This window comes from Eufriesea mexicana, unplaced genomic scaffold (genome assembly GCF_001483705.2).
Source record: "Eufriesea mexicana isolate 0111107269 unplaced genomic scaffold, ASM148370v2 scaffold474474834, whole genome shotgun sequence".
Classification (NCBI taxonomy): domain Eukaryota; kingdom Metazoa; phylum Arthropoda; class Insecta; order Hymenoptera; family Apidae; genus Eufriesea; species Eufriesea mexicana.
The window spans coordinates 301,750-327,851 of record NW_016907907.1 but is presented as its reverse complement, the minus strand read 5'-3'; the positions used below and the strand labels follow the sequence as shown (position 1 = coordinate 327,851).

Below are 26,102 nucleotides of genomic sequence, written 5' to 3'. Positions count from 1 at the left end.
TGATTTAAGATCGTTACTTTAATTTAACTTTTTATTGTTATTTACGATAATTCTGAACATGAAATCAATGGCACAGAGACTTATAGAATATAAATATAGAAAAAAAAGAAAAATATTAACTTTCAGTGCACCTGTAAAACATCCCGCAATAAATTACTTTCTTGTGCGATTATTTGTTAATAGTTTCATAAAAGGCACAAAGGTTCCATTTTTAATCAATCCTTATTAGTGGCGAAAGATTTTCATTTCGCTAATAATGTGCTAATTACAAAAATAAACATTATTTCACAAGATATTTTACACAACTCATATAGCAAGGTACAAAATTGCGAGTTTCATTCGATAAATGTACTAAATTTTAATATATTATCTCTTCTTAATAAAATTCCACTCTAGATCACATCAATTAAGGCTGCATTATCATATTTTGCATGCTGAACACTTCTGTCTAAGTACAAGATCGTTTCAAACATTGTTTGGACATTATGGAGAGGCCACCTATAATATTATATATAAATATAAATTAAAAGGTATACTTTACTTTGAATATATAAGATAGCAAATGTTTTATTTACCACTAGTAAATGTCCACTTTGTCTGTTTTTACTAATAGCTGGAGTTGTACCAGTCCTGAATTCGATTACACCTTCTTTACCACTGACTAGTTTATGTGAGACTCTGAAAGATGACATTAGTTAAAAACATTCAACAGCGAAATATATTATTTTTATTTATACTTACGATTCCGTATTAACAATTTTAAGAATATTCGGATTATTAGTGATATCAATTGCTTTTGTTAATGCTTCTATTATATGCGGTACTTCCAAAATTAAATCACCCTAAATAAAACTTAAATAAGTACAACAATAAATATTAATAGTTTTAATAGTTTGAAAATGGCAAACCTTGTCTTTTTTTAATTCGGGTGGTATCCTAACGATTAGTAAATTATCTGATTCTCCTGTAACAACTAATTCTTCAATAGATTTATAGGGTAATCGATGTTTAAGTTTAAATGTTTTTAAGGTGTCTAAGATATACACTCCATTTTCCGTTAAAATTAGTACCCTTTCACGAGGCTTGTAACCGTGTCGATCATATTTAATAACAGGAGTTGCATACTAGAAAAAAAAATATTATAGTTAAAATTAAAAGTAATTTAAATTTCAAATACAAAAAATATTTCACCTTTATAGTTTCATCTCGAGGAAGAATATTATTAACAAAACTTTGCTTTAATGCTGTATATTCAACACCAAGTCGATCATTTTGGAATTTTGGCGCAAAACTTTTTGCATATGATTTCTTTTTGCCTTTAAACAGAGATTCAGCTAAAATTTTTAATTCAAACTGTTTTTTATCTTCTTTTGACAAAGCCAATCTATAATTACGTGCTTTCCATTTTTTATATATGATACGTAAATGTTCGGAGGCCTACATTAAACCATGATTAGTTCTTTTTCTCTTTTGGATAGAAAAATATTCAAATATAAAACTGAACAATTATGCATCTTACTTCTCGACAAGCATATGGACACGGAGGCCAATAATGATTCAAAACACCAACTGGAAGTGTTTTAGAGAGCTTGATTAACCACTGAGATTTTGCTAATTCAATAAAAGCTATGTTGATCTCAGTTGGTGGTCCATTTCGTGTAATGAATCCTTCAATAAAACTACAAAATTATATAAATTTAGCATATATATCTAAAACATTTTGTGAAGTATTCAAACAAGAAAATGTATTTATAGTACCGTCGAATAGTAATAACTGCTTTCCTTCTTTTTTCAGTTTCATGTTTTGCTAACCATCTTCGAATGTACTTTTGAAAAACTATCGCCGCTTTCTTCATACGTAGATACCTTCGTCTTATTAATATAGCTTTCCATTTACTTTGAATAATAGCAGCTATTTCATGTTTTTTCATTTGGAAAGCATCTTCAGTGTCGAATAATGTCTTAGGGAATCGAATGAATAATTTTGTGCTATGTGAAAAATTATATTCAGTGTTAGAATTTTTTAAAATCTATATAAAAATCAGTAATTATTATATTCATTTATTTAATAATCCTTACTTGCCCATCCTATATTCATCTGGTTCGAAGCTAAGATAACATACGAGAGCTTGTACACCTTCTTTAGCAGGACCGTGATAGTTAGGCCACGTTTGTGGACATAGAGATTTATAACGTTGTAAGAATTGTTCATACGGTCTCCTGTAGGCAAAACCAGCTCGCCTCACTCGTAAATTTTCCATAAGACCTAAATATTTTACTTGATGTAATATAATTTTGTCGTTGAATTGATCTGGAACAATATTAGAATTATTTAAAATACATAAAATATATTTTAAATGTAATAAAATAAAAATTGTTGAGACTTACTGGGCATTTTATAATCATTAGGTTTAATACAACGAATATAAGAAGGTTCTTTTCCCATAAGTATATCCACTAAATTATTTAAACTATTTTTAAATTGTGTAATGGCAGTGTCCGGTCGTTTTTTGCTATTCAAATCTTTCACATCAAATACGCTCTGCAAATTCATAAATTTTAATATAGAAAATTGAAGAAATGAAGCCTATATGTAAAATAATAGAAGTACCTTAATAATTGAATTTGTCGTGTGTGACATTAATGCACGTAAATCTCTATATAATAAATCATTATTTTTTTCAAGGAATCCACGTACATTATATGTTACGTCTCCAGCGTAATGTACTAATCTGAATTCCTAAAATGTGCAATCATGTTAGAAAAAATTATATTAAAAGATTACATAAGAAATTGAAGAACTGGAGTCTTACATCACGCCCCATAACTTTCTGCGTTTGTAGATCGGCTTTCATATGACTTATATAATGAGGATGATTGTTTAAGTTTACATTCAGCTTTTCTAGGAAGCTCAAATCTGTTGGTTCTCCAGGACGAAGGCATTCTTCATCCATTAATGATATTATACCTATAGACATATTAAATAATATATTATGTTTACAGTTTTCATTACTCTACTAATATAGATCTTTCATACCTTTATACTTTTCTTCAATTAAATCGCATATAACTTTATTATTAAAATATTGAACATTTTCCCACGTTATTCCTTCCCTAAGATATTCCTCTTGTTCCGATTTTAACGTCAATTGAATGAATAGTTGTTGCAATTTCTCATTACAGTAATTTATACAGAATTGTTCGAAACTGTTAAAAAAACTTTTAATGTAGGATTGTCAAGGGAAATATTATTTATAATCTTAATAATCGTGTACCTATTTTTCTGAAAGATTTCGAAACCATAAATATCTAGAATTCCTATGACCATCTTGTTAAGAGGATTGTTAACCGGTTGTAAAGATTTATTCAACCTGGTCACTAGCCACGTGAACAGTCTGTCATACACAGCTTTCGCCAACGCATCCCGTGCATAAATCGCAAATTCTCTATTTAACGGGGAAACGACCACGTCACCGTGGGCGTCTATAGTGCGATTTGTAAAGGCCTCCGCCAATTGTTTTATGTCGCAACCCAATAACTGTGAATGAATTTGAGAATTGAAAATAACTGGCTGGCGAATTTCAATCGAACAAATGAGAAAAGACTCAAATGTATTTTATTACTTATGTGTTTTATGAATGCCATAAACTTACAGCAGCAACAGCCTCAACGGAAGCTGGCTTTAAAATTTGTGCGACACCATCTTCTTCGGTAAAACCAACATTTCCCATATGCAATACTGATGCGACTATTGCAAATAAATCATCTTGTTCTTGTTGAGTCATTTCCATAGTCTTCATTGCTTTTATTACTTCATTGTATTGGCTAGTATCGTCAATACTGTCTATGGTACCTTTCGTCTAAAAATCATTTAGGACAATGTTATACAATGTACGTTGTAATGGTCGTATGATTAGAAAGCAAAAATAATAGCTTACTCCGTTGGTGAGGTAATAGTACGTATCTAAATTTCTCTTAAGATATAACTTCCGCAAAGTCTCTTCGCTCGCGCCGGCTAATAATTGATAAAAAATATGGAAATTTCGCTCTCCCGAAAATTGATGCACCACTCGCGATTTCTCGAGTAGGTAATTCAAGATGTTCCCACCGATTGGATCTCCCTAAAAAGATATTAAATCTTATTAATTGATGAAATATCTTTTTACACAAGTAAATATACATATTTGCTGATATTAATATAAGAATGATACTAGTTGATTATAAAGACGTTCTTTCATTTGTACCTGGAAGTTAAATTGGATATCCATGTACTTGCCAAAACGGGACGAGTTATCGTTGCGATTAGTTTTCGCATTTCCAAAAGCTTCTAGTACCGGATTACTACCGATCAACTTATTATTTACTTCCTCCACTTGTTTTTTATGTCCCGTAGCCGCTGCGATAAACTCTAGCACCTTCTTTGAAGCTTCGGTTTTCCCCGAACCGGATTCGCCTACACAATCAATTCCAGAGATGTTAAATCCGTCTTCAGTATCTGTTATTACATTGCTGCAGAAGTGCATAAAAATATTGAATAAGATTTATTTAATTACTAAGATAGTAACTACTAAAATAGTAATTAAATGTAGCAACTAAAATAGAAGTTAAATAAGAACCAAACTATACATTTTTGATGAATTACTTCTGTAACAAAGGAGCAGATAGATAAGTAGAAACCTTATTTTGTAATTATGAAGATTTTTGAAATAGAATTTAGGATTATAAGTTAAATAAATTAAGAATGAATTATAAAATTTTGTATAAGGAAAAACTATTTCTTTTGCAGCAACTCAATCTTAGGGGTTCAGATTTATTACAATAGCTAACCCCAACCCTCAACTTGCTTTAACTTGCTTCCTACCAGAGATGAGAATACATTGATCCAGATTCTCCTTCAACAAAGATTGATAAGCAGTATCTGCAAGCGCAAAGCTGAAATCAAAATGATTTTAAATTAACAATTATTCGAAGAACACGATACTTTATGATTTAATATTGCTTCTTACATGTGCGGTGGGGCCTCAAAGAAATTCCTTCCATGGTAGTAGTGAATAGTTTCCGGGTTGTAAATCGGTAATTTCTTGTAAGGATTCACTGATACCAGCACTTGACCGATATACGTCTGTAAAAATAAAGAAAATGTGAAAAGAAAATCCAAGTCTGAGTACTATAACAAGAAATACAATTGTTCGCGAGTAGAAAATAGACGGTTCGATTTGTTAATGAAATTATCGCGGTATCTTCAAACACGTGTCTAAAGAACAGATAATTGAATTAATGCATCCTTCTCACACTTGGCTATAACTGTACAACATAATTTCAAGATCGAACGGTATAAATTTCTTGCGAAAAAATTTGCACTACATGCGGCATTATCTCGTCTCTTTAAATATCTATCTTTTCAGTAAAACTTTATTGCATTCTACAATTTTTCAACAGTAAATCAACAATCTTTATCCGAAACATGCGCTGCTGTTGCCTGAACAAGCTGATAACAACTTTATGTACAACAACGAACCGAAAGTCCAAACATTTATCAAGAAGACTTTAAAATTCCCAAATGTAAACGAACGGAGAGCAAACGGAACCAGATTTCCGGTTCTCAACGGTTCGAGCAGCTGTTCTATATAGGCCATCTTTTACTCACGTAGATTAGGTTCTCATTGAAGCGCTTTTTCAGGTTATCGATAAATGCAGCCTCGCTCTGGAAATCCTCGAGGAGAACGAAGTCCTGGACACCGACACGGTCACGTTCGTGCAGACCACGTTCCATGTTCCTACGTACCTCGCGGCCAGAGCTGGGGACTTCCGGTGCTTTGCCGGAACCTCTCACACCACCTCCAGTGTCGGATACCGCGTGCTCCTCGCTGCGATAGGTCAGTGAAGAAGTTAGTATTCAGATCCAAGTTGTGGAACACTCGATTTGAAAGAATTGTTAGAGATCATAGGTGTACAGAATTCTTTATCCACAAGGTACACACGACCTTAAGGTCGATAAAATAAATAACTAAATAAAAGAAAAAAAAGAAGAAAGAATGGAGAATGATTTTACACGTCATTGGTCTAATTGTAAGTTCAAGAATTCTGAAATAATATTTTCAGATGTTATCTTCAATTTTTATGCAAGACTACCGATTTATAGATTTCACTTAATATCAGGCCACTCCCTGTTGAAGGAAGTGATTGCATCTCTTCACTTCGAATTTGTCGAAGTCTCTGCCTAGGAGTAGTAGCCATTTGCATATTATACTCGATGGACGAGGAGATTCGTGAAATTAGTCGCGGCCAAGACGTATGCCGAGTTCTCGTGGACGTCACGCGATACTGAACGCGAGAAAGTGCAGGCTGCGAGTATTGTTCGACCGCCGGAAACGAAATCAACACCATGAACTTCGACGGCGCTTCACGCGATCGGTGTCGATTTTCCGCGTGCGGTCGCGTCGACCATCGACACGGATACGCGCGATGGAAAAATCGGTGAACAGGAAAGATCGTCTCGTTTCTATCCCCTCTGTTCCCGAAATCTGGATCACTATTCCTGCATTTCCGACTTAAAAGTCCACGAAAGTAAAAGGTGCACCGATGACTCTGTCGATTCGAGGAAACAACGTCGAAAGGGAACTCGCGATCGGATCGATCGATGATATTTTTCTGCTAGGAAGAGAAACGTGTTTACTTTTTTCGTCATTATCTGTTATTCTCGAATTCGCATAGCGAGATAGACATTAGTAGGATTGTAGATGATAAAGTTGCTGATTAGATACCGAAGTAGTGTTGATATACGGCAGGAGATCGATAAAAAGTAACGTAGAGAACAATGTAGTTTCGCTACTACGTTTATAACGAGATCAGTTTCGTTTTAACAATAGAAACGGGGAAAGCGTGGATATTAAAAATTATTTTTAAGAGGGAGATAACGATAACGATCTTGGAGTGGCAGTATTATTATAAATTGCTTAACTATGCACACATCGATGATATGTTAATTTCTTATAACACTCTGTATCGCAAAATCAACAGACCAATGAAAGGTACACTTAACTTACTGTCTCTAGCGACTCTGAATTTCTGCACTTTATTTTTAAACTTCGACTGACAGACTAAAACGTTGGGCTACCCGAAGTCCCAGGTAGACTGTCAATCAGGTACGGTGGTAAAGTATGGGCTACTTTTACCCCCACCCTTCGACTTAGGGTTGTATCAAACTTAGCTGTTTCTTATTGTGTAAAGAAGGGTGTGTTCTACCCTTCTTCCCATCTGCAACGGTCACTATAATAATGCATACATCTATCCGCGGCTGTTACGGAATGTTATTAACCTTTCCTGCTATATACTCGAGATAAAACATCCTTTAAATCGATATTAGTACGAATTATCTGGCGCGAGGGAGGAAAGAATAAAATGGACGAAGAAAGATGGTGGATGAGGAATTCGTTGTTCACATGAAGCATATTCTAAGTGTTCTTTCCTTTCAAGAATAACGAAGGAATCTCAAAGAACTCACCCCATGTTTCAGCAGCGTCGTTGTACCCTGCGTAAGAGCCCAAACAGATTAACGAATCAAGTAATTGTGAATTATTGTTATTGCACGAACGCGGAACCAGCGCTGGTGCTCTCGCAACTGATGCTCGTGCTTCCCCGTGAAATCTAGCGTTAGATCGTGGCGATAAGATACGCGGTCTACGTGAAAAGTCGATCTCGATTTTGCTTGATAATCGTTCACAACCGATTAAGAGCGAGGTTTACAAAGAACTTTCGGCTATTCCCGATGAAATAAACCGAAATGTTAATAAATCGATTCTCGATGCAACATAAGAGGATCCCGGAAGAATTACAATATTTTTTCCTTCTAATTAGCATAAAATCTCGAAGATGAACGCACTCTGTTAGAGCATAGTGTCGTATCGAAACCTATCATAACTAATTTCGATATTTATCGCGTGTGCATCGAGAACACGGCGCGAAGAAATTGCATAATCTTCGATAAGTAGAGTCGATGGGTTATATATCGTCAACAACGTGCGCGAGACTTTTATATATCGTCTTGATTAGATTCGCGCGTATTCCATTGAGTGCACAGGTATCGTCTGGTAAAACGGAAAGTTGCGCAAGCGCAGTTTCGATTTGTGTCCCAATTAACCTATCGAACCAATTAAAGCGCGACGCGAAAGGAAAGACTAATTGCCTCGAATTCCCGCGTGACACGTTTTCACGCGGATTCTTTCGTAACGTGTTTCACATTTCTATCTATCTATTCCTAAAATGGAAACGTTTCGAGTCGATGATTGCTGCGAGAGGAAATGGTCGATCGATGCGACTCGCGCGGTCAAAGGAAGAAGCTTCAAGGTCGAATATACGTGACCTGCTCGAAAACTGCACCGATTAATCAGCGGCTCGTTGCCATTCCATAAACGCGAGCTGCAAATCGCGGTCATTGCCATTGCGGATACTTCTGAGAATACATATTCTTTCGTCAGAGAACACGACGGGAAAAATGGTTGGAAAGAGATCGTTAAGAAAGTAATTACACAGGATACTCCGATTCATCGTTAAAAGGAAAAGCGTTATGCTTACGAAAATTTTGTTCGAGGTTATGTTTCAAAAGATAAACAAAGTTTATCATTCTACAATTTTCTATAACATTAAATTAAAAAAATAATTTGTAAAAAATATTTAAAACGAAATGGTACTCTTTTTAAATATTGGCACGTTTATAAAACTATTTGTCTCTGATGAAAAGTTTGATTTTCAGATATATATGTGTCCAATTAATGGAAAGGATTATAAGTTAAAAGAAACACCTTGTATAAGCTAATCTAGATTAAAAAGTCTCGAGTTTTTCAATTAAGTTGACAAGAGGAAAAAAGGAGAACGAAATAAAAATATTTATGGATCATTCACATGTTATTTAGCAAAAATCCTGCTCCGAGGTACTTCCTTATCGATGTAAGATTAGCCGTTATCGAAATATCGTTACATTCGATCGAAAATAAAGATATTCGCGCGATTCGTTCGTATCGTTTACATGTCTCACCACCGTGAAACTTTCCGTTTTTCCAGGTTTCGTTAGCCGAGTTGAAGCACGTGAGAAAAGGAACGATTAAATCGTATATGGAACCGCGAGTTCCTCGCGCTCGAGGCGAAACGAGATTTTGGTCTCGTTGTCCGAACTCCGATCTCTCGACATCCGTTTCCCCACTCGCGACTTATTTTTAGTCTCGACCTTTCCCCGTGGAAAATATTTGTGACCAGCGGCCAAAAAGCAGGAAACTCCAGTAGCCTCGAGTTTTTAAAATACGTCGCGTTGCTCTTCGTTTCTTATCGGGCCATGAATTGTTAATTGGACGTTACGTATTATCGACTTTTACAGGTACCATTCCACTCGCAAAACCGGACCACTCGTACTTCGAAACATTACGATAATGAAACTCTTGGAAATTTTTTTCCATCTAGTACACCATTAATTTGATATATCCACGATTTGTAAGACCGATGTTATCCATCGATGGACGAGCTTTTTTCAACACAATCTCGATCGTGGATCTTTTCCTGGAACGATCGTGAGTGTAGTTTCATTTAATCGTTCCGATTGATAAATTGGCAAGCGTCACAGGCGATCATCGAGGATCAACGAGCCACCAGATGCTAGAGCAGCTTGGCGTCACTTCTGATTCCGTTATTTCGTTTTAACGATCGTACAATTTGCACACTGACTCCGCCACGATTTATACGTTCACCGGGAAGATCGAGACACGCCGGAGGATCGGTTCACCTACGGCCACCACTCAAGAACGACTTAACAGTGTCCACCTTCGTTTATCATCGGCTATACGCTACTTCTCCTACCTCCTCGTCACCGCTCTTTCATTCGTCACTGATACGCCAATAAATCCAGGTAAGGTACAATGAAAAATACATTAGCCACTCGAGTAGATCTAACATTTTCTTTGCAATAACACTTTTCTTCCTTTTAGCTCTAAGAGACCCTTCAAGGCGATTGTAACAAACGTGATCGATATTCGAAAGGTTTGAAAAATGTTTAGAAAATAAATGCACCAGCGAGTAAAATGAATTGAGGAGAATTCTATTTCACTTGCCATTACGGCATTTCAATTTTCCTATGGAATATTTGAGATTCCCGTGTATGAAGAAATTGTAATACCTTATATCATTTTTAACTAATTATAATATTCATTCAATTACCTGTTTTAAATGACATATATACGATTTGTAGGATTAAGAGAGAAAGAAGAATTATGAATGATGGAAAGGAAAAAAAAATGAAGAAATGCATTTTTCGTGACATGGGAAATACCAAGTTAGCTTTAACAAACATCGGAAAAATGGTATGTGTATTATCTAATCTAATCTATTCGTATTTTTTTTGCAGAAAACGCATGCAATTGTAATACGTTGCGTATATGTTACGATATAAATATGTTATCGTTCCTGTGTACTCGTTATCACTGTATTTATCCCGTTATGATCTATACTTGTACTAGTTTAAAGGAATTTGGCGTTATCATTGAACGGCAACCGGTAATCGATAACAATAAAGAAATGAAAAATTAAGAAATATTAAGCACGTAATTCGACATTTTCTTTTTCTCGAACTTTACCTGTGCTGCATGATTCCTGAATTTCTACGCAGGTCGAATAATTTAAGAGCAACGAGTGTAACTTTGGAGGAAAGAATCGAACCCGATGAAGGAATAATAATGGATATTTAAACGCAATCGCGACGAATGCCGTATGAATACTGGGACAAACCCGCCTCAAGAAAATACAGATGTAATACACGGAGCTTCGGGTAAATGCGTTTCATGACCTCGTTCTTATCGATACGAGGAGTCAATCGATGACCGCTCGGTATGCAAATTCTGATTCTTTTCTTCGCGTAAACAAACTTTTGTTCAAATCGAGCATCATTTCTCTAACTAATCGACGATTTTTTTCTTCTTTAAGTAACGAGGGAAATATCTCTATTAACATATTTTATATGACTCCTTCTTCTTTCAAAGAGTAACAAGAACATCGGAGCAGATCTTATCGACTCTGCAAGCTGTTTTTGCCTGAGATTCGAGGTGACCAATTTTATAGTCGAAAGCACGATTATTGTTTTCTATATTCGTAGATAAAAATAGTATATGTTTAATTTGTAGATAGGAGCCAGTTAAAAGAGGAACTGCATCATTCCCCGCGCCTAATCAATCCTTTTTGCTGGGTCAACGACTCGGCCCGAGCTCCCTCACAATAACTCTATAAATCTCGGGACACTTTCCGCGAATCGGAAGTCATAATGCTGTCGCTTCCACTTCTGATGCTCGATGGAACGTATACACAATTGTTCGCGGGTTTTCTTTCGTTGCCTCGGAAATGAGATGATTTACATTGCATACAAACATCTTGATGAAACTTCTGTTCACCTTGCGTTGAAAAGATTTCCGTTTTTTTTCGCGCGAAATCTTCTTTTCGAATAGATGAATAGCAGACATAGTTGGGGCAGATAAATAACTCGTGTAAAATATTCTAAATTAAGAAATGACAGTGGTATCAATCAGTTTCATTGTCGAGGACGTAAAAAAGTGTTGCTCGAAGTACTAGATATTGTAATTCCATAGTTTATTCCAACATTAGACGAGATTATCTTTTTTTCTGTCGTATCATCTTAAAAAAGACAATTTTTTTTAAAGCAATATTAGGTGTAGGTAGTAACTCTGAAAATGAGTACTAACTCTAAAAATTGCGATCTTTTTCTGAGATAACGAAGAACCAAAGAGTCGTAAAAAAACAATAGATATTGGAAGTCCATGTTTCGCTTCTACCTATTTCGAGATCAATTGTTTCCGTGACATCTTCTTAGAAAACCAATATTTTCTAAAGAACTTAAAATTACGTGCAGGTACGAATCCTGGAAATGGCTGAAAATTACGGTCTCTTTTCAAAAAGCATAAGGAATGGTGCAAGCCCGCGAAAATAACGATGGTCTCATTGCGATCCCCTAATTGCTTTTATTTCCCCCCGCAACGACGGAACAAGACGGAGGTACTTAGTTATTTTCAGGCGCCTTGAAAAACTTGCCGTGAACGTCCAAACGAGATTTACACCTCGGAAACATAGTAGCCGTTTAAAACGCGGAGCTTTACGATCGAAATGGTCGAAGCACAGACCAGTGCGACTTCCAGCACGAGTGAAACGCTGAAAAAGCTCGGTCGGTTCGCAGCCAAGGCCCGAACCAATGATATAAATACACCGAGACGGGACGAGTCGTAAAAATCACCGTTCGACGTCTCGAACCCGCGGCTTGATTAACGCGATACCTATTTTCGAGGGCTGTCCGCTTGTGATTTATAACGACAGTCTTCCACCCCTGGGCCTGTTACGTTTCGTGGATCGCGGATCGGAAAGGAGAGGAATCGAGGAAAGAAACATTTGCAGACGATACCACTGAATCTTCATGGAGAACGCGCTCGTGATGGTGAGGACTGGGTCGTATCTATTCCGAAGTCGCGGATGCTGTGCTCTCTTGGACGTGCCTCGTGGATCGCTTTGTTTTTACTCCACTCTTTTTCTATTTCTCGAAAGAAGGATTGGTTAAACCGCATCCAATGACTGCGATCTTGTATTTCTTCCCGTAGAAAAATATATGCTTCCTTAAAGAAGCGTGCTTGTTTCGATCACTGCTCTTACTCTTATCCGGTTTCATGCTCTGACTTATTTTAAATTACGTATCCGCGATATGAATCTTCGCCAGATCGTGTCACTGAATTCCCAAGAATTTCAGTTGCAAAACAAGACCGTTTAAAACGACGAATAATATTTTCTTCCGCCAGCAAGTCGAACATCAACAGGCAGCGTTCGATCATGGTCGATCAGAATTTCTTCTCCCCGAAAGGGGAATCGATCTGAGTCACTGTCTCGGTCGTGACCTTTCGCTCGATGACTAATTTCTCGGCTGATCTTATGCTAAATCACCGCAGATACGTGCGACCGACTCTCGAGGGTACGAACAATCGCGTTGTGAAGGCGGTTTTCATTGTCCCGTCTAGTCATGCACGATGCCGTCATACTTGTGGAAGAAGTCGCGAAAGAGGAACAGCAATCACCTACGACTATCCTCTTCTCGATCTGGGAAAAATATCCACTTCCTTTCCAGCCGTTCTTTCGATTAGACAGCTGGTCTATTATGGTTTCGCTCGGCGAATAAACTTAATGAATTTCCGTTGAAACGCGAATGCAGTGGAGACCTACTAATGTGCGGATTAACTTTCTACTGGTAGGGACGATTAGACGGATCGATCTGCGGTTGCTTGATCGCTGTTCCGTTGCGCAAACACCGACATGGTGATAAAAAAATAATGCCATACCACCTGCGGGTAGCTAAATACGTATTACACTTATCGATCCTTCTCCCTAACGCGTTCTTCTGCTCTTTTTGCAGGAGGCTTGCGAAACACTGGATCTATCGGTTAGAAGTGAAAGATGTATATAACTAGGCATACTAAATTTCAACGGTCTAATTAACCTTTGTTAATTCCAGTTATCTCTAAACCCCATTACCTCGCGAGATGAGAATTATTCTATAAGCAGAGAATTAAGAGCGAAAGCGAGTCTCGATTATGCTCGAGGCAATTGTCGATTCGAATTACAAAACTCCTGAAACCCGTTCTTCTGATCTAAACAATCTTTTCTCTGTTTCTTCTGGCTGAAAGTTAAGAGACGTTCACGTCCCTCATCCGCGATCTAGTTTCAGTTTCAATGCGCGTTCCGCTCCCGTGGAGAACTAAAAGCAAAAGCAGGTTCCAGGCGTGCTCCAGGCAATTTTCCACCGTCTTCGACACGCGGTCCGGTCGGTCACAGCTTCTGACGTGTGCACACAGGTTCCTGTGCTAAACGAGCAGTTTATTCAGTTTATTGTCGCGTTTTTCATCGCGAGAAACGGGGTCGCGTTCGTTCACCGGGAAACCGCGTCATCTCTCGATGAGTCAAAGGAAAAAGGGCCTTCGAGGCCTTCACTGCTCGTCCGCGTTCACCTTCGCGCGATTCGCTGTGAAAAGTTGCTCGCCGCTTTAACGAGAGGCCGACTAGCGCGTTCTGACGCATCCACCGAAAATATTCAGACGCATAAACGAGAGTCCGTTTAATTTTCTGCTCACGATGACTAATATTGGCTCGAATATCGATCTCATTGTGCCGACAGTCCGCTATTGGACTAGTCTGATATACGAATAAAGCGTTTTACTCGTTGCGATTAAGACAAATGTCTGTCTGCTTTAATGAAGAACATAGACGAAGAAGTTACAGAAGGGGAGCCATTTTATTGATTCTCGAAACTCAAAACACATCAGTGGCGTCTTAAACATGATTATACCGAAGCTTTAGCCCATCAAAAAGTTCAGACAAAAATTGAGACCATTTGAAGATCGTTGCGGGTTATATAAAAGCCACTAAATGTCATTTAAAGGTCATTTAAAGGTTATTTGAAAATCATAGGGAAGATATATCAGAATGAATATCCGAATCTGTTTAATAGTACTAAAAGTTAGCATTATGATCTTCAACGATATTTTCCTGTTGGTTAAAAAGAAATTTTAAAAAGGAAAATACTTTTTATTATTGAACGTACGCTTTCAAGTATCCACGAAAATGAGGAAAATGAGACTCTGAAGGAAGTCCAATGCATGGCGACTAAAGGGCATGCAAATTCTTGACCTTGGTTTCTTTATTCTAGAACGGTAGTTATATACCGTGGGGTCATGCACAGACTTGTACTTGCACAAAAAGGATCGTACGTACTGATGGGTATAATAAAGAAATTACCCATTTCCGGAAACCGGTTAGCCTTTTGTCGGTTGCCCGGTTTGGCGAAGAAGAAGGTCGGGTTTTCACTGAATCGCCTGAAATCATTGGCTCGGTTCTTTTCATTTGCTAGAGCTATCCAGCAGTAGCGTGCATCGCTCATAAATTTGCTTCACTGGTGATAATTTTACCTCTTTCCTGCGTTTGCCACGATGCAGGTGCCTCCACTCCATTCCAGCGAAGTGTTTTCACCGAAAATAAAAACTCCTGACCCATTAACGTAAGTACAGGTGTAAATTTCAATAGAAAGTACTTACATATTCTCCAATGTTTCTGAATTGAAAATTTGCTTCAACACCTTTTACTTTTAGACCATTGTAATTTACTACGCTTTGAAATTTAAACCTAAAATTTTCCTTTGCAGGCACATCCCCAGGATATTTCGATGTATCATTTATATTTCATCTCTCCAACACAAGAAGGAATAGCTGTTGCTCGTGACACAAAAACCCAGTCTAATAATTAGGTCATCGATCTCTTCCCCCTAAGCCTACTACCCGTAGTATCACCTTAACATAGTATTTAGGTCATCGACAGACCTATTCTTCATAAGCCTAATCTACAATGCACGAAATAGACCATCAGCCATGACAAAATAGGACATCAGCCATGACGAAACAGGCCTTCGCCAAGTCGTGTAGCAAAACTTCTTTATATTCAAATGACATTTTACATTCGCGATGGCGCGTGGCACGTTTTCGATCGTGCCCATAGGAACTTCCGGTTGCGTCCATTAGTGTACCCGTGATGCATGGTAAACGGTGTTCCTCTTATCTCACGATAAAAGGAAGGCACGAGTCCCGCATCGTGGGCAACGCGCGACACTTCCGGTCGCTGTTCCTTTTCCTTTCCTCCCGGGTACTGTTAGCGGCACCTGAGAAGTTTCACGCGGCTGCGCGCACGCATGCGCATCCGAAACGAAATCGTTTACGACTTTCACGCTCGGGAAACAATCGGCGGGATCAGAAACGGTAAAAGTTGCCGGGTCGTGGTCGCGTGAGCCACTTAATTGTACGCGAGAACATCTCCAATTAGAAGGTTTAATTAATGTTCGAACCCTTTGCCAGAAAAACCACGTTGCGGTCATTCATGTGGCGCCGCATACATTCCCTTGGCGCACATAACCCTTTGAAGGTTATGACCGTCGAAAATAACACAATCTCCCATCTTAATTTCGTTATGAAGCTTCTTCCAGACGTTTCTAAGCTGCATCGATTTTAAATTGGTAAGGAAGACGGACTATTCAATTGATTTTAAATTTATGTTTCAATTGGTACTAACTATTGACCGACATAAAGAGAATCTTTTCCAACGTTTCTTCGAGTCTAAAGAAATGATTTTATTTTCATGAAAACAACGTGATGTCAAATTTGAAAGATCTAAAGAACGATTTGTATAATTTACGTGACACGAATCATTATCGAGAACCCTTTCAGGGGCCCTATACTTGCTGCAACTTGTGCTTCATTGTCATTACGTCATTGGAGACGCATGGATATGACAGTTTATTATAGGAATGAATAACTGGGTTTTGCGAAGACATCAGGGCCGGCCCAAACGTACGAGCGCCCGAGGCAAATTGATGATTTGGCGCCTCTTCGAACCAAGGCGCGAATAATCGTCTGTGGAAAGCTGAGTTAACGTGATATTTATGGTTTATTTGGCAGGGTTATTCTGTTCTTTGTACCAAATCGCATTCAAGCAACAGTCCAAGTATATTCACATCCAGGTGATCACGTTTAGCGATTGTTCAATGACAGTCTACAACACCCACTGAAATATATTTTGCAACCGAATTATTAATGTCTGCGGGTTTATTTTTCAGTAAGACCAGTCGCAAGTTAAAACAACTCTCGAAAGCAGTCAGGAATAATTAAGTACATACAATAATGTAATATCGCGTTACTCAACGTGACCGTGAGTGACCAAGGACCCCGATTTTGTACTCTTTTAACACGTCGAATGCTAAGAAGTCAATGACTTGAGTTAAAAACTACCAAGATAGCTACATGTTACACGATACACTCTGGGTGTTCATTAAGAACATTGACATTACCTACCATTCATCGAATACAAAGAACCGTGTCATATAACGATCAATGGTAAGACTCTCTTATTAACAATTGACTTTAATAAATTTTCTGCATTTTACGAATCATTTAGAGTCCTTCACGAAAAAAGAAAGTCTGTAATTTCTCTTCGGTGTACCAGAGAAACTTATCTCCATTCGATAGAGGCTCGAACATGTGAACCTCATTAAACCAGAACTCCCAGCTACTCAACCTCTTGCTAGCCAAACTCGCAGCCATTCAACTCTACATAACTACGTACCATCTCTACCACCAAGTGTCTGAACCAAGTTTTTCCTTCGACACCCTTATGCTAAATACCATCCTTCGGATGTAACAACTTCTACATAGCCATGGAATTTTACGATTAGGTATCCTTCATTCAACAACCCCAGTTTCTCAATAACACCATGAGAACCTTTTTGAACAATACACATCAAACATGGAGCTATATACTCATCTACTGCACCTAATTCTTTAACTCAACCTACTTTAGAAAATCTCAAGAGGGTCTAGAACAACTGACTTCAAATTCAACAATTAGGAAGTGCTATATATCCCAATGATATCATTACAAATTCTCCAAAAGAGAAAAATGTAAACAGCATTGTTACAATCTCACGTTTCCTCTTTATTTTCCAATTTGGACGATAATGTAGCAGCTCTAGGTCTCTAGCAATCGATCTATGGAACCAACGGCTCCCAGTGTTTTTCCTACAGCGCATCGTGTACGAGAGTTGGCTCGAAAATAGATCGTCGCTTATTTTCGGTGGATCGGGCGCACGCCTCCCCTCGAATCGTTCTTTTCTCCCTTTTTTATTGTCTTCGTTGACCATCCACCGTTTCACTGGTCGCTTCCGAGCGTCATGCAGCCGGAGTTCGGTTTATTATTACACATGGTATTCTCACATCCCCCGGACGTCATACGTGCTCCTTCTCTTTCTGTCTTTCCTCCGTGTTTCTACTTCGCGTCCTCGCGGGGCTTATTAAAGGCTCGCGACAGAGAGAGCACCTTGAAAGCCCTGAACTTCAGGCCTGAAGCTGACTGACTCAAGGTCGGCCTGAATCAGAACCGGCCAACCGGTTTTTCGGAGAAGATTCGGAGAAGAAATGTAAGATTACGCCTCCGCGGGCTCTGCTCGTGCAACGCTTTAAATCTGCCTCGCCAGACACGGCTCCATCGATGCTCGTTGTAAATTAAATCGCCACTTGATTGCGAGAAAACTGTCTGTATGTTTATTTCTGATATTTATCGACTATATTCGAATGAATTTTCGAGTAATAACGTTGCTGTAGGTGCGAATAGTAGACATAGTCTGCAATTAGATGATGCCTGAGCGTATTCCTGACTTACGTTTGATATGTAAATGATGTGAAAAGTATAAATCGTAGCGTGCAATTGTAATTCTGTACTTCGAGTGAATGTAATCTGAAAGTATTCGCGATAGTCGCAATATTTGTAACTTTACGGAACAGAGAGCAAGGGACATCGCGTTTCCTTTTCGCGATTTCTATCATTTCTATTAAAGCTCAAGGATTTCAATAACGATCACACAAATAAACTAGACCTCGCGATAACTTGTTCGGCCTAGAACATAAATTTGTTATATTCGTTGCGTGATAGACAACGCGTTGGACCTTTACGACCGATCGCAATTGCCGCACTGACACTTTTTATTAGCTACCGGAAACGTACACTGCATTTCCAGCCGATTTAGAATTCCAATTTGAAGCTCCATTTCCATTATTCTAATCGGCGCTGAAAAACGAGTGAAACGCACCTGTAACAATAGTTCCTTATATTTTTTGAAGAATGCTTGCGTAATTTGCGGACGAAGAAAAAAGAAATATGCTTTACGAGCCAGCAGATCCGTTATTTGCATAAAGTAACCAGACTGGATTACGCGGAATTTAGAAAGTTCACCGGAAACGCAGCGTCGCTGAGCACCAATTATCCTTCACATCCTCGGATATTTGGTAAACATTCTAAGTTTCTAGTTTCACGAGGCATGCAACAATGTAGCTTGCAAAGTAGCAGTGCATTAACCTCCAATCACTACGAACCTTTAATTACAGGCCACTTTATATCTACGAATACACACGCGGACAGATATCAATCATTGGCTCGATTATCACTGAGCAACTCCGGTAGCAATTTCTATCGCTATTCACCACTGACGTCACCAAGTTTTAACGTGTGGTTCGTGGAACTGGTTATACGTCGAAGGAAGAAAAAGGATAAAAAGGGGACTGATAGATAACGAAAAGTGGTTTGAAAAATACAGAACACACGGTTACACCGGTTACGTGGCGTTCGCGATAAAAATCGTTTTAAGGAACTTTGTCGTTATGTAATTTTACTATCGCCAACGGTTCCCGAGTTTGCAGCCCGAGACCGGATATTCGCGAACCGTAAAATATCACTGCGCGCAGTGAGCTGATCGGAAAACTTCGGTTTCGTGTCATATAGCGAAACACGAGTGCCATTTTCGAAGAGATAAATGTCCGATCTTTAATATTCCAAGATGTTCCGCAGCAAATAACGAGTGCAAAATTTTAGAAATTTGCTTAATTCGAATACCCATCTATAGTGTAGGAAAATTGTAAGTTATGCAGGTATATGACTAATTTCTAACAAAGTTTTAATGCAAATCGTTTCTAGGGACTTGTAAGGAAAATATCCAATGGCTGCTGAGTCAGCTGAATCTAGAATTGGAATGCGCTAAAATCGTGATTCTTCAGCAGTACGATCGACAGTTTCTGGTCGTTGGATTATCGCAAAGTGGAGGAACGTTTGACGCGTTTATTACGGTACCAAATAATGCCATAATTTCTGAAGGAAGCAGCTCGACACGTCAAAGTAAATTGTTTCGTGTATCTGAGGAAATTTTTAAGTCAATAAGCTTCATTTATCTGCTTGTTGAACGAATAGCTCGTCGATGTTTTATCTTGGAAGAAACATTTCATTTCCCATTGACAAATACTGAACTATTTCCATAGTATCTTTCTGTGAAGATACTACTAACGTGAACCAACGTTTCTTTATTCGCTATACGAAATGGAATAATAGTTTAATAGCAACTATCAAACAGGTTGCTAATATAGAACAAGCTGTTCAAGGGAAAAAGGACATTAAGGCATGATTAATAGATCTAGCCAAGTCTCGTATGTTGCCCTCATAAAAAAGCAACGTAACCTTTATCGTGACTCATTGTGTTTAATTGCCTTATCTTGTCTTCGATGACCTGTGACCAGACTACAGACACATTTGGAGGGACGAACGGACAAGGTGAAGCTTTTTTCTTGTAATTGTTTGCCCTTTTGCAGAATAGAAATACGAGGTCAAAGTCGCTCACGCTGTGTCCCATGGGGTCTTATCTGAAACTCAATAGTCAATTTATCTGAAACTCAAGATATTCCATTTCAATGTCCATAATGGCACAAAGTTACATATTTAGTAAGATCAGTTAGCGTACCAAGGATTTCACCTTGTGAAATTTTCACTTGTTCAAGGATTATGGAACAACAAAGCTGAGGACTTTTCTTGGTTACTTGTACCTGTTTCAACGTTCTTCGTGTTTTAAGGTCAAGAATCTTTGTCTAAACAATGACCCATAATCTTCGTTCCCTGTATTCCCTTAAATGGGGCTAAAAACGTGGAAAACTTGTTTCACGTTACAGAATGAACCTCAGCCGAACAGAGAAACAATGCATCGCTTTATCCTTCGGTTTCTTTCTTCAGCGTTTCCTACAAAGATAGCTCACTGATACGTTCGTGGAATCGCGAGGATACCTTAAACTCTGACACATTCCCGTGAAATTTTGAAAATTTTAACGATAACTTCACCATTTGGTCATGTGTTCCCAGAAAATTATTTTATCGAACGAACCTGAAAGTTTGAGAAGAAAAAACGAAGAGCAGAGTTCAATCAGAACTCACTGACGGTATAATTCATTGAGGATCGATCGTGGTATCGATAATGGTCGTTTCTTGAAGAAATTCGACTTGACGATATAGGATAAGTATTATCGCAACGGGTATAATAGTTTGACGTCACTGTCGACTGTAACGAGCAAGTGGCGGACTATCGATACCGATCGTACCGACCGATTCAGGGCTAACAAATCGCGCATCAAAATCGTAAGTCTAATCTCCATGTGTTTTTATTTAAGTTTCTCTTCCCATCCCACGATGTTGATCAGTTTGTGGATATTTTTCAGGTGTACTCGCGATATTCGTGACACGTTCTTATTACGATCGAGACGATTATTTGGATAAAAGATAAGCGACTGATAGAAAAAGTGGTCGTAAATTAACGTTGCTTTTAAGGCAATTTCAGTTAAGGCGTAGAAAACAGATAATCGAAAAGGCACGTTAAAGCATGGACTACTCGTCATTAAATATAATTTCTTTTTCGTGTTCTTTTTGTTCGCGACAACATACAATAGGAAGACAGTTTAAAACTAACCTTGGCTGACCAATGACATCTTTATCAAAGCAGTTAAACCGTTAACCATACGTCGATCCAAGTAACGATTTAGCGGGTTCTTCGAACGTCGCCTTAATAAATTCGCTTGACCCTTTTACCGAACTTCCACTTGCACGTGGTCAATTATAGTTCGCTACAAATCCAGTTCTAAATATATATCGATATTTAAACGGTGTATCTTCGAAAACGTTAAAGAAGTCACGTATCGATATTATGCATTTCACGTGAAATGTTATGGCGGATATCAATGTGAGGAAAAAAAATACATATAACATGCTTCAATGGAAAATAAAATAATTTCGAAAGGATGTTATTCGAAGGTGTATAAGAGAGTTGATTTTGAAATGTCAGGTGTAGTTTACGGGCAAAATTATTCTGCAACGTGATCATCTTAAGATGTCGCAATCATGCATTGCAAGATAAATTATATACGAAAACCACGCCGCACAGATTTACGAGTAAAAAAGGTACTTCCAGTACCATGTTGCAGACCACCTCGTGATGCATCTGCAGTAATCCGTGCATCACCTAATAAAAGCACGAGATGTTCGCAATTTCGTTTCAGTGACTCACGTTCCAGATGTCAATGACATAAAGCGCAGCTTGCGCGCCTCCCACTTTGTGTGCATTTTCGACAAAAACTATCTGGATAAAAAGTATACAACATCAATTGCGACCTTGTGTTATTTTCATCTTTCTACTGGCTAGATTTGTAACTACACGAAAAGTAAGAATCTTGCACAGAATTGTGTTACAACACAGGTAAAAATCTCAAATTTTATTCTATTTCAAACATAACCTTTTGCACCTGTCGAAATCACGTGACAAAGAAAGAAACTTTGGAGATGTAGGAAAGGATGAAAGAGAAATTAAATTAAACTTACGTTCCAGCTGATTAGCCTGTCACAAATGTCACACAGTGTTCACCCACGAAACTTATCACATCACAGTCGCGATCACAGGCGCAACGTCAGAACAAAGACGTCCTCTTTCGAAACTACGACTCCGCGCGGTTCGAAGCGTTTAAAGTGATTCCACGGGACTCTTACTTTTATTTATCGCAGACGGGAGTTCATGCATGAGGCTCGACTATCGGTTCGTACACCTGGATGACACCTGGAAAACTCGTTCCACCGAAGAAAGCCACCGCCGATCTCTCAGGGTGCCTTTTGTGCCCGTCTTGTACATAAAACTTATGTGATCTTGTGTGCACACGCCACGGTGTAACACACGAAACTGCCGGCTTAAAGGAACTCTCTGTGCCGTAGAAAGAAGGTGGTGGAGGAAGAGAGGAAGGCGTTTGAAGGCACAACAGAGAAGGAGAAACAGCCCATTCCCTCCGTGTGTTCCGCGTGGTCGTGTTTGTGTGTGCCGATACATGCGTATATATATATATATACAAGTATGTGTGGACACGTTTAAGTATCTGACTGGCGATGCATGAGTATCGAAGCATGAGAAAATACGTTTCTTTTTTCGGGAAAATTTTTAAATTGGAGGGAATTCGGTGATGTACTGTTCCCGCGTTAAACCAGAGGGCGCCAGTGAAGATACTTTTGGGCCTGTTTCGAAAGCATGGTAGAATTAGAAACGTCTCGAAAGAGCCTATGGGATTGTTTGTATGTCACGCGCGTTCGAGGTTATGTATATAGGCGATCATGATCAGTGGTCCTCTTAACGGAGGACAACAGAGGAGTTTCAAAACGGCTAGTACGACGAGCAGAGTCGGGCGTAACTTGTACAAGATTTTTATCAAGGTTATTTTTAAAATAAAATTCTTTATTTGTTACTAATTACATCAAAATTCGTTCTTTCTGCTTTCTGAATGTGTTATATATGATTTCAGAAAATTTATGGCTCGGAACTTTACACGAAAACATTAAGCTTGGCATTTTTTGTAATTGGTTTAAATTACTGCCCGTGCGAACAGCGTTTAAATTGCTGATCGATGTTTAGCGATGTACAAAAAAAAAAGCTAAACGTCACATTGTACACAAAGGAAGCGTTTCAAGGAGTAATCTAAATGAATGGGAAGGCGCGCGCGCATTTCCTTTCGTCTCGAATAAAACGTTACTCCCTAACGACCTAAGTGCACTTCCTGTATAATTAAGTGTACTCAACTTTGTTACGCTTCCGCGAATTCGTTGAACTCAGCAAATTCAATATTAGATAAATTACTACTTACGTCAAAACTAATCGAACAAATGCAGCAAAACACGTTACGAGTAAAAAATATTGAAAAAGCTAACTAGTTTCTAATTGTAAGGAACAACAACAATAATGGTTGTAACGGATGATAAACATCCGTGTCTGAAGCAATTACAAAATGCTATTTTAAGCCACATGTGTCTGCACAGTTGGTATCTAATTACAATTAAACGAGATCCAGTATAGTGTGAAAGATACGTGGGTTTGCCTTTTCTTAACGATGGCAGCAAGTGATCGGCTGGAAAACTGCAACTTTACATCAGGAAGCCAAAATGTGCATCGCCCTTTCATGCTATAATTTACTTATAGTCCACTCTTCCCCGTATAATATCCACGAGCATACAAAATCTATATGGCGCCATCTTCTTATAGTCACTTAAACATTGTTAAGCATTGCATTTGTTTGGCTTTAAAAATATCACAAATTAGATACATGAAACAAAATACAATGAATTTTTGATTTGATAATCTAAAGAAGATATCCAAAGTCTAACTGAAGATTAATATTGATTTATATGAATTTAAGCCGCTTATCAAGCAGCAAATCTTGCTTTCTTAATCAGCCTTTAAAAAAGGTTATACAACGAGTATACCTCGGTGCTCGTGTATTGGAGACAACGATTAACGAACAGTGTCTAATCAAGTCTGCGTTACGACACAGTTATATTTTCAAATAATTATTTATTTATGAAAAGTATGTGACTCGCGACGCGACCCCTCGCTCTAAACCGGTATTAAGGCTGCACGCGTGCAAGCATCGTCTGCACTCGGCTTAATGTCAGCCAAGCGAGTTGGCACGAAGTACGATAAATGCCACTTTCGCCCTGGAATAACCTATAGCTCTCGGGTATCCCCTACTTTACAATGATAATTCGCACCTTCGAATGATAAATCTTCTGATCTTTTATTCTGGACTGTTTCCTAAGAAGATGCATCCCCTTTACACGCAATTATTTTAACTCCATGCGAGCACCTCCTTCGCCATTTTACCTGAAGAATAATGACGGTGCTTTGTTAATAGTTAAAAGAATAATGATGTTTCCACGATGGTAAATAAAATACTGTTTATCAGTATTAAGTGCCCATTCCAGGTATTAAGATCTAATATCACGATTTAATTGCTTACTTATATTCACTGAACAACCCATTTCCTGTTTCTTTGAAATTCTTAGTGATTCTCGAGCCCGAAGGTACGCAGGCAAAAAGCACTTCCCAGATACTCAGCTTTCCATCATTAATCTCGTGACAAGCGTGGCCAGCAGGAATCCCGTAATGAGACAAAATAACTCAATATCCGCGTTTCTCTGCTTTCTTCATCGGTGTAGTCGCAAAGTAAGTTACATTTTGGAAAGAAAATCGAAGCATACATTGTAGTATACTCCAAGTTCGTTATTAGTACATCGATGACTCATACTTCTCTACAGGCAAGCACAGAGAACATCATCGTACCCGTTCCAGCGCATATAAATGCAAAGAACAAGACGATTATCATTCCACGTGTGTTCCATCTGGTCTTACGATACATACCGCTATGCTAGTTTTGTAACCGTTAGTCAGCGTTTGGAACACGACCATGATTGACACAGTTATTAATCGCACCCACCATAAAAATAACAAGAAAAAGGCACTCTCAATCTTCCACTTCATCTTCTTTTCCTTTTCTTTTTTATCTCAAGGCTGCAGAGAAGTGAGGCAACGAACTGAAAAGACGAAGAACATTTGAGAGTCGACGGCATGGCGAAGTCGGTGAAAAAACTCGCAAGCTACGCGGCCAAGGATGAAGCTGGCCGATGCAAAAATACCATCGGCGAAACGAGGGTTGCTGCAGCCGCGAGAATTTTTCGAGAGCGAACGTTTTCTTCTTCGCGGGTAGCCCGCGACGGAAAACGAACCGCAATAAAGTTTACAGCGTGGCCCCGCTGACTCCCGTGTATTTATAGCTGGTCATTTCCACGGGGATCCTCCCGTAATTTTCGAGTCGAACGACTCTGCACGTCGACGATTCCCCTTTTGCTTTTTCCTCGCCTTCGCCGGGAGGAAGCTCACTCTTACAATCACAGAAGAGATCGAGGATCGCCGACCACTTCTACCGTAAAGAATTTGGTGCCTTGTATTCTTAGCGATATTGGATATTAAAAGCAGGCATTACCAGGATTGAGAGATATTTGGACACGGTTAATGTTGCGGTCGAAAATCGCGGAACGTTCTGTTCATATTTCATGATCCTTCCGTTCTCTTCAAGGTCCCTGGTAAATATAAATCTTTCAGTAATCGAAGTTACCTAAATAATTGAGCAACTTATGTCGTTTTGCTTCCGGGGCGGGCTATCAACATTTAGCGATGGTTTATTTCCATCATACGATTTGAATCAGGAATCAAAAGCAGCCTACTGGCCCATTGATCACCGGCATCCACCTCGACGTAACGTGTCAAGTTCATCCTGACGTAATATCGAGACCCACGTGGACGATGACCG

General features: G+C 38.6%; 1 protein-coding gene across 3 annotated transcripts; it reads right to left on the bottom strand.

Moving 5' to 3' along the window:
• Positions 1 to 294: 294 nt before the first annotated feature.
• Myo61F (unconventional myosin 61F) lies at positions 295 to 22,745 on the bottom strand. Of its 3 annotated transcripts, XM_017911555.1 has the most exons (21): positions 9,700 to 9,747; positions 7,505 to 7,531; positions 5,648 to 5,867; positions 5,007 to 5,122; positions 4,862 to 4,932; positions 4,245 to 4,453; positions 3,939 to 4,121; positions 3,654 to 3,860; positions 3,276 to 3,538; positions 3,038 to 3,207; positions 2,814 to 2,968; positions 2,612 to 2,740; positions 2,389 to 2,542; positions 2,080 to 2,311; positions 1,759 to 1,989; positions 1,520 to 1,679; positions 1,192 to 1,437; positions 909 to 1,124; positions 742 to 842; positions 576 to 678; positions 295 to 498 (listed from the first exon to the last, which is right to left on the bottom strand). In XM_017911555.1, exons 2-21 carry the CDS (start codon positions 7,507 to 7,509, stop codon positions 484 to 486), a joined length of 3,186 nt encoding a protein of 1,061 aa, XP_017767044.1. In that variant the 5' UTR covers positions 7,510 to 7,531; positions 9,700 to 9,747; the 3' UTR covers positions 295 to 483. The 3 variants fall into 3 exon arrangements, with proteins under 3 accessions (XP_017767044.1, XP_017767052.1, XP_017767061.1); XM_017911563.1 differs by lacking the exons at positions 7,505 to 7,531; positions 9,700 to 9,747 and adding an exon at positions 22,303 to 22,745; XM_017911572.1 differs by lacking the exons at positions 7,505 to 7,531; positions 9,700 to 9,747 and adding an exon at positions 22,468 to 22,745.
• Positions 22,746 to 26,102: the final 3,357 nt, after the last annotated feature.

Excerpts from the sequence above, each read along its gene's own strand:
- Myo61F (XM_017911555.1), bottom strand. Across the intron at positions 4,122-4,244 it reads ATATCCAATTTAACTTCCAG|GGAGATCCAATCGGTGGGAA; the intron begins GTACAAATGAAA and ends ATATCTTTTTAG. Across the intron at positions 3,861-3,938 it reads ACTATTACCTCACCAACGGA|ACGAAAGGTACCATAGACAG; the intron begins GTAAGCTATTAT and ends AATGATTTTTAG.